Raw genomic sequence first — 14,656 nt, 5'->3', positions numbered from 1 at the left:
GGTCAATATTCCAGTGTGATAAAGGGGCATATGATTGTATATTACAATAGTCAAAAGCTAACAGTTTTACAAATATAACTCAACAACAACAAAATCTGTAAATAGGCTATAATATTACAAGGTAATTTGACTTCTTCATGTAGTGCTTTTATTTTAGAGCATCTGAAAAAGTGGTGGCCTACATATCTATAGCATGATGGGGACCACAGCATATCACATGTTAAGCAGTCATTCTCCTTCCCTGGAGACTCCACTGAAGTCTGATTTTACTGATGTGAGCAATACTGGATAATCAGTTCCTCAGATCTTGCTCCTTTTCTATAGTATTTAGTGGTTTGATATTTATCCTGGACAGCCATTGCTATTGCACTTCAGTTAATCAGCTCTGAAGACTGAAGCATGCCATAGTTACCTCCACTCCTTGGCTGTGAAAGGAATGAATTACTGATCGCATAGTGGCCAATCCCTAGCTTTTCCAGTGCTCCATCTGGGGTGGAAACATGACTCGGTACTAAATCGAATGTTCTGTACAGATCTTAATTTACTGGGCCAGGCAGAGACCCCATGCTGTGCAGAAATGAAGCCCAGAGAGGGTATGGTGCACAGTAGAATTGAGCATGGTAAGGACTTAAAGTCATAAAGGACTTGGCACAGGAGTCTGGAGAATATATTACATCAGAATTTTGACAATTTAAAGCTACTGCTCATTAAGATTTTTATCTTGATATTGTGCTCAAAATCAACAGGAGTTTTGAAAATGGTTTGTAGTGTTCTGCATGTCAAAGATCTTCAAGGAAAATTATGTACAGTGCTGAAAACACTTTTATTTAGGAGTGCTACTTGCCTTTCAAGCACATTTTAGCAGGCTGCTGCTTATAATACCAGGGCAGATTAATACCAGTTCTCATAAGTGACTTACTGGGCTGTATTCACTGCAGCATCTGTGTTAGCAGAGGTGCTGCAGGCATGGGCCAGTAATGGATGTAAAATTCCTGTGACTGCTTGCATCTTCCAAGGACAGCCCTTACCTTTCCTCTTCACAAGTGTGTGGGTTCAGGGCAGCCTTGTGGCTGAGCAGCTCACTAATTTTCAGCATCCCCTTAGTGGAAGAATGAATATGCAGAGTTGGGCACAATCAAGTGTAATTTACTATTTTCCTTGTGAAGTAAATTTTGCATGCAGTGAGTGTAGCTTTATTGGTGCTGAATTTTTACGTTTGATCTATGGAGTTAAAATTACTATCACTCGACAAAAATACTGTGAACTGCGTTCAAATCCATTGATATCTGAAGTTTTCTTTTTGTATCTTCCACTAAAATTTGTTTTCAAAACTTTGCTCTTGTTTTGTTTTTTGCCATTGCTATTCATCCACTGTTCTGCACTTAAAACATGCGTTAAAGGTTGGTTCCTTAAGTAAGGTATTTATAAATGTCTATGGCTATACAGGTATTAACGGTGTCTTTTCAAGAAAATGTTAATTTATCTTGCTGTGTTGTAGGAGGCTGCTTTGAGGGCATACTACATAAATGATGACCAGCAGGAGTATGAGCTTCAGACCTTTACGCAGCAGGCACTGCTGTCTGATGATGTTATCAACAGGAACGATGCTGCAGAGGACAGCAACTTGAGCTCAGTATTCCGAGAATCTGTTCCTGAAGCTTGGATCATCAGAGCCAAACCAAAGGATGAGGAAGTGATCAGAATTTATCCTGCCTGGCTGAAGTGAGTGTTTTCCTCCTTTATCACAAGGTTATCCTGCTTGGCTGCATTTGTCCTCTGTAGTCTAGCCCAGTGTGTTTCAGTTATTGAAGTCACACAAGTATAACAGAGAATGTAGTTTCTTCTTCTGTATTTCAGGATTCTTCTGTTTATTTTTCTGAATGAGTAATATACATATTATTCGTTTCCGTGCCTGGAAACGTGCTCGTGGGTTTCTTTACATGCATGGAACATACTGTGCAACTTGTGCAGTTCTATTATCATGCATTTGGCCAAGAAGATGCAACTTTAACTGCATCTGTAAACAAATGATGACATATGCACGTCACTTGAAAGCATGATGGTTTTTTGGAAGAAATATTAAGTAGGAAGAATTCAGTGTAACTTCTGATGTGAGAATAGCAGGAAAAAATAAAAAAAAACTGTTCCATTTACCACTGAGACAATATACATTTTAAGCATATTTAGCAGTGGAAACAAGACTGGCTGGTCACCTATTCATTTCCTAAGAGCAGCAGGATAAAATTTAAACATTTGTTCATTTTACTAATGCAACTACATTGCCGAATTTTATGAAAGACTTGCAGGTAATTCTGTGTATAGGAAGAAACTGATTTGCAGTGCTACAATTGTAATGACCGGTTCCTTGAGATGAAAGTCCTTGCTTGTCTGTGGGGCTAATGCTGCCTCTGCCATGAGCCTCAGTGAACAACTTTCTTCAACTACGACAAATTTCTGCCTACCCCCATAGAAAATTTGCCACTTAGGTAAAAAAGGTACACGCAAGATAGGTCAAATGATTGTCCTAAAATAAGTATTTCTTTTCTCTTTAGGGTGGGAATGGCATATGTTTCTCTACGAGTAAATAAGGATAGCACTACGCAGACTGTGATCAAAGAAGTGCTTCCGTTACTTGGAAGGCAGGTAAATGAAAGATCATAAGCATGTCCATATACCTCCTGAAGTGGGTTGTGTATGTTTTTCTCTTTAGAAAAATTATAAACAGTCCATTCGCGGTTAATGTGAATGTTGTTAATGTTTGGTAGATGATCTCTTGTGACTGGTATGGTGCTCAAAACTTTCTGCAGTCTTGATGGTAGACCTGGTTGCTCTGTACTGGAAGTTACCATCAGTCTTTCTGGGTCAAGCAGATTTACTTGTATGAACAGTGATTCTTGGTGTGCAGTGTATTTTTTCTGGTTGTTTATGTCTTGAGATATTTAAAATACACTTGTATGTAACTACACTGCTAATCTTACCTTGTTGGGAAACTGGCACTCACTGTTAGGATGATCATGCTTGTCTCCTACTTCTTTGCGCTGCTCTGCAAAGGAAATCATAGAATCATAGGTATCTCAAGTTGGAAGAGACTCCAGGGAGTCCAAATCCCTGCTCCTCGCAGGACTACCTAAAACTAAACCATATGACTAAGAGCGTCGTCCAGATGCTCCTTCAACTCTGACAGGCTTGGTGCTGTGACCACTTCCCTGGGGAGCCTTTTCTAGTGACTGACCACCCTCTCAGTGAAGAACCTTTTTCTAATGTCCAGTCTGAACTTTCCATGACGCAGCTTCATTCCATTTCCTTGTGTCCTATCGCTGGTCACCAGAGAGAGGAGATCAGCACCTCCCCCTCCACCGCGCCCCTTGAGGAAGCTGTAGACTGTGATGAGGTCACCTCTCAGCCTTCTCTTCTCTAAGTGGAACAAACCAAGTGACCTCAGCCGCTCCTCGTAAGCCTTGCCCTCGAGGCCTTTCACCATTTTGGTCACCCTCCTCTGGACACACTCTAACAGTTTGATATCCTTCTTATATTGAGGCACCCAAAACTGCACACAGGACTCGAGGTTGGGCTGCACCAGTGCAGTGTAGAGTGGGACAATCACCTCCCTTGACTGGCTAGCTATGCTGTGCTTGATGCACCCCGGGACACGGTTGGCCCTTTTGGCTGCCAGGGCACACTGTTGACTCATACTCAACTTGCCATCAACTGACACCCCAGATCTTTTTCCACGGGGCTGCTCTCCAGCCTTTCATCCCCCAATTTGTATTTATAACCAGGAGTACCCCATCCCAGGTGGGGAATCCAGCACTTGCTCTTGTTAAATTTCATACAGTTGGTGATTGCCCAGCTCTCTAGCCTATCCAGATCTCTCTGTAAGGCCTCCCTACCCTCGAGGGAGTCCACAGCTCCTCCTGGTTTAGTATCATTGGCAAACTTACTTAATGTGCATTTGACTCCTGCATCCAGATCATTTATAAACACATTAAAGAGCACTGGGCCTAAAATTGAGCCCTGGGGACCCCACTGGTGACTGGCTGCCAGCCTGATGTAGCCCCATTTACTATAACCCTTTGAACCCAACCTGACAGCCAATTGCTCACCCAACATATTATGGACTTGTCTAGCTGTGTGCTAGACAGCTTAAACAGAAGGATTCTGTGAGAGACAGTATCAAAAGCTTTGCTAACATCCAAAACCACCACATCTACTGGCTTCCCTTGGTCAACTAGATGGGTGACCTTGTCATAAAAGCAAATCAAGTTGGTTAAGCAGGACTTTCCCCTCATGAACCCATGCTGGCTATGACCAATGTCTGCGTTGTCTCTCAAGTGTTTTTCGAAAACTCCCAGAGTTAACTTCTCCATAATTTTACCAGGCACTGAAGTGAGACTGACAGGCCTGTAATTACCATGGTCTTCCTTCTTGCCCTTCTTGAAAATTGGACATTTGCCAGCTTGCAGTCGACTGGGATTTCTCCAGACTCCCAAGACAGTTGAAAAATATTGGAGAGAGGTCCTGCAATGACATTGGCCAGCTCTTTTAGTACCCTGGGATGAATCCCATCGGGCCCCATAGATTTATGTGCATCCAGCTGGAGCAGCAAGTCTTGAACAAGTTCAGGGTTGGCTGGGAGTTTATCATCCCCCTAGTCACGGTCTTCCAACGCAGGGCTCCGGAGGTCCCAGGGTCCATCATCAGTGTTGAAGACAGAGGTGAAGAAGGCATTAAATGTCTCTGCTCTGTCTGTGTCCCTATTTGTGAGGTGACCAAGCTCATCATTTAACAGACCAATGTTACTTCTGACCCTCCTTTTGCTGTTAACTTATTTTAAAAAGCCTTTTTTGTTGTCCTTCACAGTGCTGGCCAGCTTGAACTCTAATTGACCTTTGGCCACACAAATTTTCTCCCTACAGTGGCGAACAGCATCTCTGTAGTCCTCAAGGACTACAAGGAAGGGCTCAAGGCTGAATGACACCCACATTCTTTACCATCTGCATTGCTTCCCACCTCATTGGAAACGATTAGATATATCTTGTAATCTTGTAGATGCACATGTTTTCCATGGAAGATGATCTCTTTTCAGTCTGCCTGTCTTTCTTACAGTTGGTGCCAAGATAGCATGATTTTTAAGAAACATGTTAGTAGAATTTGGAAGTGTGCCAAGGCACTGGCAGTCTCCATGAGACAGACAGATGTGGAAGCATGAAGCTGTAGCATGCACATTTCATTCAGCAGTTGGGGCTTGTGAGCACACCAGCAGATCAGCACGCTTCTGCTGCTCCAGGGAACAGCCATGCTCACAGAGGGCGACCACCGCCTTTTGTGGTTATTTACAGCGTGCATAGGAACATGCATGTGGCTATCTATCGGCAGTAGGTGCTAACTGTAGATCTCTGTCCAGGTGTACACAGCTATGTAGGGCACGCAGCTCGTTTTGCGCCATGGGATGGTTCTAGGATTTTATTTCAGTCCTTTTCTTCAAGTCCTGTGGACTTTTTAACAAAACTTAGAAAATCTTGTCTGAAGTTTTGTCTCATCTGGAAAAAGCAACTCTCAAACAGGATAGTTGGGTACTCTGTTTGGGAAAGACCTCCACATCTCTGTATTTGGGAAGCTAGTTTTATGTTGGAAGAGACTTAATTCCTTGGCTCAATTGGAATTTCTCTGATACTGATAGTTTTTTAAAGGGTTTTCTCCTTTTTCTGTATGAAGATGCACATAGAGGAAATCTCTTTTTAATATCGAGAATTTGCCTGTGCTGAAGATCCTCTCCAAGTCGCTTTCATCAAATTTCAGGCAAAGCAGATGTAGGCAGTTGAGGCTTTTATCACCCCTGTTCATGACATGTAAAGCAAGACCATTTGTCCTCTGAGTCTCAAGGCCAAAAATCAAGAGACTTCCTGAATCCTGAGTGTCACGTTTCCAGGGTTGCAATAATCATAGTAAATGGTTCAACTCTTGGCTGTGCCAGCTTTTCTCGTCCAGCTGCAAGGGACTCGGGTGGTCCCTGGCAGTATAGTTTGGAGAAGGGACTGTGGCACATGTGAAGACCGTTTCATTCCATCAGTGCTGGTGGAGTGCCCCAGGAGATGGGGACCAGTCAGCCTGCTTTTGACAGGCCTGGTTTCTGTCCTGTCTTCGCGAAGAGCAGGTTCATTCCCAGTCCTGCACGCTTTGTCTGGAAGGGCACTCTGGAAATATCCTAGTTGAGCTGCTGGTCACTGAAGGGGTGTAGAGTTAACTGTGCTTTACAGGTGCCTCTTCATCATGGGGCTTCAAGGATGCCAATGTAGTTAAGGGCACGGGAGCCTGATGCCATGTGTGGGAGGCTGACTGTGTAAAACAAAGATTATTCCTTGCTCGGGAGGAGTGGGTTAGGGGAAGAACATCATGGTTGATTTAAAAATGTTTAATTTTCCATGCTCTGTGTGTGCAGTGTATAACATAACGTTAATGTAAACATCTGGCAAAATTATGTTTCATTCAGAAACTACATTTACATGTTGCATCTTTTGGCAGACGGAGTGCCTCCAGAATTTCAAATTGGTGGAAGTGCTTATGGGCAGTAAGCAAGGTAAGTGAAGGAGCATTGGCCAAAGGCACGTCTGTAACTGCTCTTACAGCTTTTTTTTTTTCCCTTTTAACACAGTCACAGTTAATTTTTTACAATAAATGCCTTCACAAATGAAACTTCACCATCATGTTGAAATACTTAATCAGAAGTGATGTTGGTTCTTTTCGGTCTTGTTTGTCCTGCGGGAATACGGTTCCCCTCTCTTTCTTCATCATCAGATAAAGGTTTATTTTTCTTAATTGCAGTTGTTTAGTAAACATTAATTTTAAAGTCCAGTTGGCTCCCTTCCTTCTATCCTCTTTCCCGCTGAGACTGCCCCCAAAGAAGAGCAAATCTGAGTCCTGAGATAGTCCAAGGAGTATGTGTGTGCGTTATGAAGTACAGAAATATGCAGTCCTAGCATTGCTCGAGAAGTTTTTCATCCTGCAGGAGCTGAGCTGTTGTTCTCCAAGTTCACATCCCTTTGTGCTTCATTATTTGTAAGGCTGCACAGAGAGATAAAGCCACTGAAGTAGTCTGATGATGCCCTGGCCACACCCGAGTAAATATCTTTGTAGTTCAGATACTGGCCTGATACTTCGCTTTCTTTGTGAGCGTTATCAGTAAGTTGTTTTATAAGGTTATTGTAGCCTTGTGAATGTCTTACCTTAGTTGGTTTCTGGTGCTCTGTTTTAAAGCATCATTTACAACCTCGCTTTAGCTGGAAGTTGTTACAATTGTTTTAATATTTTAATAAAATACAGAAGTTGGTTCTTATTGTAGTTGTCAGGGAATGTAGTTTTAAAGTCTTCTTCAAACAGCTTGTTACCAAAGTACTGCTTGTCTTTTGAGTGGCTTCAAGCTGTTTCTGCCTTTTTCTAAAAGAGGGTGGTGTTTAAGAACTGTGAACAAAATCAGACTGTTCAAAGCACCTACGCGGTTTTTCTGTTGAATAATGAATAGTTCAGATCTGCGTGGTCCTTTATGTTAATGTCAGTTGTACACAGAGTTGTGAATTTTCCCAAAATTTTTTTGTATTGTTTTTGTTTAATTCAGCCTGATAATAACTTACAGTGCTTTCAAACATGATTAATGTTCTTGCTGTCTCTAGTTCAGCGCATGGTCTTGGACAATCAGGAACTGATTCTTAACAGACTCAAGGACATAAGAAAGGTAAATCTGAAAAAGAAACACGATCTTCTTTTCTAGCAAGTAGGGAGTCCCATACTTTCTTACAGAAAAAGTAAGTAATCAGTTACTCCCCCAGCTGGCTCATCGGTAGAGAAGCTAAGTGCTTGGAATGAAGTTCGTTTCTGTTCGTGATAGTTTCTAGGTGTAGAGGACTTGATTGCTAAGCTCAGAACTATTTGGGATTTTGTTTCACGGTATCTTTTTGCCAAATGTCATGTAATTTATTTTTCTTTATTTTGGTAGACTTCAATACGTCAGATGAATCAAACAAGATTTTACATTGTGGAAAACAGTAAATCCATTGTACGAGTAAATCTATTTGTTGGTGGCCTTCCACCTCAGCTTTCCCCTGAAGAATACACAAACATTCTCAAGGATGAATTAGCTATCAAAAGTAAGTAAACAGGTGCAGTCTGAGATATATTCACTTGTACAGAATAAAATGTAGTAGCATCTATTGCTCCTTTTTTTTTTCTTAATGTTTTCTGAACCTATTTGAAAAATCAGTCTGCCTTGTACTCTCACAGGGGACACTTCTATTCATTTTAACATGTTCATGGTTGCATGAGAGATGTGACAGCTCATTATTCATAGAACTATTATTACATTACTTGAGTTATATGTGGCCACACCATTTTTTTAAGTGAAAAAGCATCAGTTTTTAGAAGTAAACCGTACATACATTACACCATTCAAATTATGGCAGTGCAGTTTAATTCCCTGTGCATGAATGTTCCTCGCCTTTATTAACCTCTGACGTTTTTTGCGTGGGCTGTCCTCCATGTTGTTCATGAGCTCTGTGCCTGGTCACGGACAAGTATGAGCAGTGTGGGCACGCACATATGGACAAGCACGCAGTGAAAAGAATTTATTTTTCTTTTTCAAAGAAGTGTGATTGATTTTTTTATAATACTCTTTCAACCAACGTGTTCTATAAACAGTGTCAGGAATGCATCATGCTTTTTGTTTCAGGAAACGAAGCATTTTTCCCAATCTTTTATGTAACTTCAAGAGGAATTAAACTTTAAATGCCAGAAAGAATTCATAGTCACTTTTTATGAAAATCAGTTTAGCTTTTCTAACTTGCAAAGTAAACTTAGGAGAGGGAAAGTGTTAGCTGGAGGTTCTCCCTATATTTGTATAACTTTTAATATTTATTTATATTATATTTATGTAACTTTAAAAAATATTTTAAATATTTACTCTAAATGTACCCAAGGTTTTATGTGTTTATATTTTTACCCTTTGCAGCAAATGTAGTATCTGTGAGTCATGTTTATCAAGCACAAGGTAAGCATTAAGATTTTTAGTCTTGCAAACAATGTCTATTTTCAAAACTGCAGCCTAATACTAGAGGCTCTAAGCTCAGAGCATGTTAGTGTTATTGCATAAGCAAAAAGCCCTTCAGCTAAAATGTAACACATTGTACTTATGAAGAGAGTGGATTAGTGTTACCTTATTAAAAAAAAAGGTTGGCTTTATGCCTTGTGTACAAGAAAGGGGTACTATTTCATCATAAAAATGAGTTTTGAAGTTGCACTTCAACTGAATAGTCTAATACCACTGAACTGTTAAAAACCCTCCAAGTGCTCTCTTTATTTTGACTTCTGAAATACTAAAATTTGGTACTGCTTTTGAACTTGATGGGATTGTTTCACAGTGACTGTTACCTAGCACAGTGTTAAGCGGGGGTTCAGTGGCTGGAAGTCTGAAGAAAATCAGTACACTCATCTCTGCATGCATCCTTTGAGCTGTTGCTCTGCTTTTGCTGTACAAATTTTATTTCAGCAAGGTCAGAGAAGCCGTGAGGCTTCTGAGAGCTGGAGCAGCACTGGCTCTGTGCAGCTTTAGTACAGTGGTCAGGTGGAGATCTGCATTTGGTAAAACTTAGAAGTGTGGAATTTATCTCTTGTACGTTTAGGTGTCCATATCCGAGATGTTTCACATCCTTTGGCAGGCTTAACTTTCACATGACCGCTAAATGAATCTTTCTGTAGTGTGATTTTGAAGACTGATGCGTGCTTCCTTTGTGTATTTGCTGTCTCCACATGGCTAGTTAATACTGACTTTTCATAAGGAAAACCGTAAAGCTTTCAGATGTGCCTTCTCCTTTTCATATTTGTCAATGGAAAATAGTTGGTTTTGTGATACTCCTCTCATGTCACAGCTTCATTTAACTAAGTTTACCTGTGTTTTTTAGATGTTTCTGCTTGTATGTGATTTTTATTTTTGTGTTTTTTTACTTTCTGAGTATTTTTATGTTTCTGATAACTTCCTCTCACTTTTGGTTGCAGCCAGGTTGTGTTACCAGCTTACACCTCATATGCTGTCCATTATGCACTTTGATCTTGTCCTGCCCTGTTTTCCTCCTCACTGAGTATCTTACTTTAAACTAACTTGTCGGTATTCTGTTTTCTTTTACTTTTCCCTTTTGTCTTCCCTTCTTCCCCAACTTCCCCATAGAGGACCTATGCTGACATAAAGATCTTAAATTGATTCTCAAACCAAATCCTTGCTTGTAATAATTCTTACTGAGATACTGTCAATGAATGGAACTACTGGATTTTTAATAATGAGATACAAAATGAAACCTGATCCTTTGTCACTTTTACATGATGAGAACAGCCTGTTAGTTATGATAGAGTATGGAAATAGGCCATACTTCTGAAGCCCAAAGGAAGTCTTTAAATACGCATCAGTTCTGTGCTGCAGTTCTTCTTGTCCTCAAACTGCTTTAACAAAAATCTGGGGTGTGTTTGGGGGTATGAAGGAAGGCTTAAAAAACAAACAGTGCACTTCACTGATAACCAACAACCCCAAGTGTTGCAGAGTAACTTTTACTGAATAATGTCCTGAGTAAACTGAGTAAACTTTTGCTGTGATGTGATGATACTGATTTCCTAATAGAAAATAAAAAAATAGTTCTGATGCCTCTTTACAGGTGCTGTTGTACTCGAAATTTCATGCTTTTCTGAAGCTGAAAGAATATATATGCTAGTTAAAGATACAACTGTCAATGACAAGCCGCTGAATGCCGTGGTGATTCCTGAAGTTATGGTAAGAGATGGGTTTGAATTTGAAGTATGTCTTCAAAAGAAAAACAACTACCTTAAGACTTTTTCTGCTGGAAGTAAATGAAAATACATTTTATTCAAAGGAGCCATACAGTGAGTTTCTGTAAGCAGTGTGATGAAAAGAAATAATTGAGAGCCTGTACTTCATGTATATGATATACTTCTGTGAGTTAAGTCACTTGTCCTGTTACTGTGGTCAGGAATAACTATCCAACTGCATAACTATACAACTATAAAGGGAAGAAAAACAAATTTTTTTTTTCCTCTTTAGGTGGAGTTTTAGTTTTAGCTGGCGTGTCTTAAAATGCTTACAACTTTGTTTTGGGGACTGAATGTGTTTCCTCGCTAACTGTGAGGTTAAGTACTACTGCTAATCTTCACATGTACAGTATCTTCATTTCCCCCATTCTGTAGCAGAGGGAGTTTGACCTTGTTTAAATGTTGCATTGTGGATTTCAGAGGAAAATAGTCTTTTGAAAGACTTAGTGCAAGAGTCCTTTTGCAAATTCAGGCTTCATTCTGATTTATTAATTTTTATGGTTACAAATCACTTCCCTATGAATCAGTTGGTTTAGTAACAGGTTTCATGTTAACAAAGCAGATTTAGGGTGAAAAGAGGGAAATGGTTCACTGAGCAAAGTGATTTTTAACCAGACTGGTGTAGGTTCTGTCCAAGAGAGAGTGTAGCCGCAGTTATTTTCTGCTGAGCTGTTGTGTGTCTTGCAGTTACTGTCTTTCTGGAGTTCCATTACGGCAAGTGAAGTGAGGGTCTTGGTTTGACTTCTTAGAACTTCACAGAAGGCTGGAAACTTAACAAAATACATAAGTAGGGGGAACTATGAAACAACTTTAGATGGGAGGATCTCAAGCTCAATAGCCATAGTTGCATACTTACATGCCTGCTTTTACCATTTAGAGAGTCCTATGCTGTCGAAGTTTTCTGAAGGCAAAATTATTTTTTTGTATGAGCAGTTACTAGTGGCAGTGCTTACATGAAACTGGCAAGATTAAAAACCATCCCCCCTCCAAAAAAAGTGAGAGCGTTGTTCTTATGCATGCATAGGCATTATGTTTTGTGAGATCCTTAGAAACCAAGGTCCCCCATCGTCCAAACTCCATTTCAGAGTTTCTGTTATCAGAAACAGAAGGCAGCATGAAGATGGGACTGCTTTTGGATGCTTGTTTTTGGTGGTTTTTAGGCAAAGGCATTATAAGCCTAGATTTGGTGCACAGTGTGTGAAGTTGAACATACTCCCCTCTGTTGATTACGTGTGCCTGGTTTTCTGACACTAGGTATGTTTGAAGTGAACTTCTTGATACCAGGAAAATATGGATAATGCCATCTGTTATCTGATGCAAGATATTTTTTAGAAACTCCAGTTCAGGGGACTGCTAGGGATGAATTTCTAATATGTAAGAAGGAGAGACGGGCTGTACATGTGCACATACATTTTGTTTCCATTTCAGCATGTATTGTTTATATTTGGTCATTCACTGAAATGAGCCAAGAGTTAATCTAAATAATATTTCAAGTGTTCTTCGTATGTGCTTTGGCCACCCAGCTTACGCCATTCACTAATTACCCAGGGTAAACTAATGAATGATTGTTGACCCTACTTTGGGTAGCAATTGGACTAGATGACCTCCTGAGGTACTTTCCAACCTAGGTTATCCTTTTATCTTATGATACTATCAGCCTTTGTTTATACTTTATACATGTGACCATTTAAATACAGCACCAGGAAATACTTACATAGGAACTGAGCACAATATTAAATTTATGCTGTGTTTGACATTCCTCTTGTGGGTGAAATACAAAGAATTTGGGAATGAAGGGCTAATGTGTAGTCTCAGAAGAGGACTGGGTGATAAAACAAAGGCCACAGTGTTTTGGTTAATGAATGATTTTTCCAAATTGCAACTTAAGTAAAAAAACCAAACAAACAAAACAAAACAACCCTTCTTAAAAGTCGATAAAAGCACAGAAGTAAATTGGTGGTTAGCAGGTTCCTAGTCCTTCATATTCCCGAGGTGAGATTCGCTTACTCTGTGTCTGTTACACTTTCCAAGGAGGCGGCCCAGTTCTAGTGTGGCACGGTCAGGTCTGCCAGAACCAATTCATCTTCTTACAATCATCACTGAAGTGTCTGAATGCAGAATCGCTTTGCACTAACTGCTTATTAGAAAGTCAAGCAGTTAGTGTGATCAGATGTGTTCATCTTTTCTGCTGTTTCATGATCTCGGGCCTTTGAGAATTTCATCAAACTCTTCTTCAGTTCACAGTATTCAAATAAATGAAAATACTCTCTTCATTGGAGTGTGAAAAAAATACAGTCTCTAATAAAGCTGTTTAGCTGCTGTGTGTAAGGACCTGCAGGGGCAGTTTGGTTTCACTCTTTGGTAGCATGTCAGGGTGAAAAGACGTTGCAGGGCTGAATCTTTGAATTGGAAAGCTAATTTACCAGAACTCCTTTTGCAGTACTGGCAAACAAGGAAATCAGCAGAGTTTTGTATGAGGCCAGTATCAGCACAAAGGTGACAAGTTTTTGTGGCTTTATCACTAATGCCACGTACCAGTGGAATGCCCTCTGATGTGCTGTATTTAGGTTCCTGAAGAGCAGCAGAAAAAGATATGGGCATATCCCAAATGGGTGAAACTTTCCATTTCATTCATTCCACTAATTGCTCACAGAAATGTGTCCAACTTAAAAGCATGATAGTTTAATGACTCTTGTAGCCAAAACACCATGGAAGGTGGCTTTCCACCCTCCTTCCACTGCCTCAGTTCCCCAAAACGTAAAGGCTCGAGCTCCTGCTATGTTGACCGATCTGCTGCTCCAGTTGTGTTGACACACCTTGCGCATCATACCTCATCAGATGCAATGACTCCTTTCTGGCCAGGGTGGAGGAAGTTTCTGCTTGGGGTGTTGCGAGTCCTTGCACGTGGGAGATGCCGCAGACAGGCCACTTGCAAATTGTGAATTTGTCACTTAAGAGATATCTGCAGTTCCTGGCGACAGCCCACCACCCTGAAAGATGCGCCGTGGTGTCAGGTCCCACCTGTGGGAAGGGTGGAGTGACTCAGATGTGCAAATCCCCTCGGTTTGGACTAAGGTGAGACAACACTCAAGGTCTGTACAAAAACGTCAACTTTAATGAAGAACTTGAAAAACTTCTGTGAACGAGTTATTTTGTAAGCATTGGCCCATGCACGAGATATGCGTATGCCTAAGCTATGTGGCTTTGCAGGAAATCAAGGTAAGCCTTACGCGAACAACTTCAAGAGAAGGCAGAGAGAGAAAAGGGAAAGAGAGAAAAAAGAGAAGGAGACAAAGAGAGCACCGATCCCGGATCCAGCGCCGGACCGGCCAGCGGGGCCGCCCCGTGTGGAGAGCCCTGTGTGGAGACTCCCCGCCTGGCGCTCGGCCGTGCCCCTACTTACAGGCCCCCGGCCCTGCACTTCTGGAGCCTTCTCTTACTCCAGCTCCAGGAGTGGTTGAGACACCCGTCAGTCAAATGAAGAGCAGTGACGCTAGGCCCCTCCCCGTGGCTTAACCCTTTCTCGGGCCGTTTCGCGGGCTTACAGCACAGCCCCTTGGGGCCTGTCCCGTGTGTGTGGTGGCTGTGCTGGAAGGCCTGTGGCACGGAGCGCCTTGTTCTGCTTCGTCGTGAGATGTGATTACACAGTACACTCAACAGAAGGGGGATTAGCGTGGATAATGACTGTCTTGCCCCAGCCTGAAGCCGCATTGTGCTAATCCTGGCAAATTAAGCAATTCACGGTGACTGTCAGAGTGTCTAACTCACACGGCCTCCTTCAGCTGTCTCTAAGAAA

At 41.3% G+C, this 14,656-nt stretch overlaps 1 protein-coding gene across 1 annotated transcript in view; it reads left to right on the top strand.

Annotated features, from left to right (window-relative positions):
- Window positions 1–14,656, top strand: part of DGKQ (diacylglycerol kinase theta) — a 101,755-nt gene that overhangs the window by 68,511 nt on the left and 18,588 nt on the right. Inside the window, exons 9-15 of the mRNA XM_050912826.1 lie at window positions 1,499–1,722; window positions 2,553–2,643; window positions 6,523–6,577; window positions 7,668–7,729; window positions 7,991–8,141; window positions 8,999–9,037; window positions 10,689–10,804. Of these exons, the coding sequence (XP_050768783.1) occupies window positions 1,499–1,722; window positions 2,553–2,643; window positions 6,523–6,577; window positions 7,668–7,729; window positions 7,991–8,141; window positions 8,999–9,037; window positions 10,689–10,804 (738 nt within the window). The remainder of the gene's footprint in view (window positions 1–1,498; window positions 1,723–2,552; window positions 2,644–6,522; window positions 6,578–7,667; window positions 7,730–7,990; window positions 8,142–8,998; window positions 9,038–10,688; window positions 10,805–14,656) is intronic.

This window comes from Gymnogyps californianus, chromosome Z (assembly GCF_018139145.2).
Source record: "Gymnogyps californianus isolate 813 chromosome Z, ASM1813914v2, whole genome shotgun sequence".
NCBI classification, from domain to species: Eukaryota; Metazoa; Chordata; class Aves; order Accipitriformes; family Cathartidae; genus Gymnogyps; species Gymnogyps californianus.
Note: the sequence above shows the minus strand (reverse complement) of the source record. Positions and strands in the feature narration are given on the sequence as shown.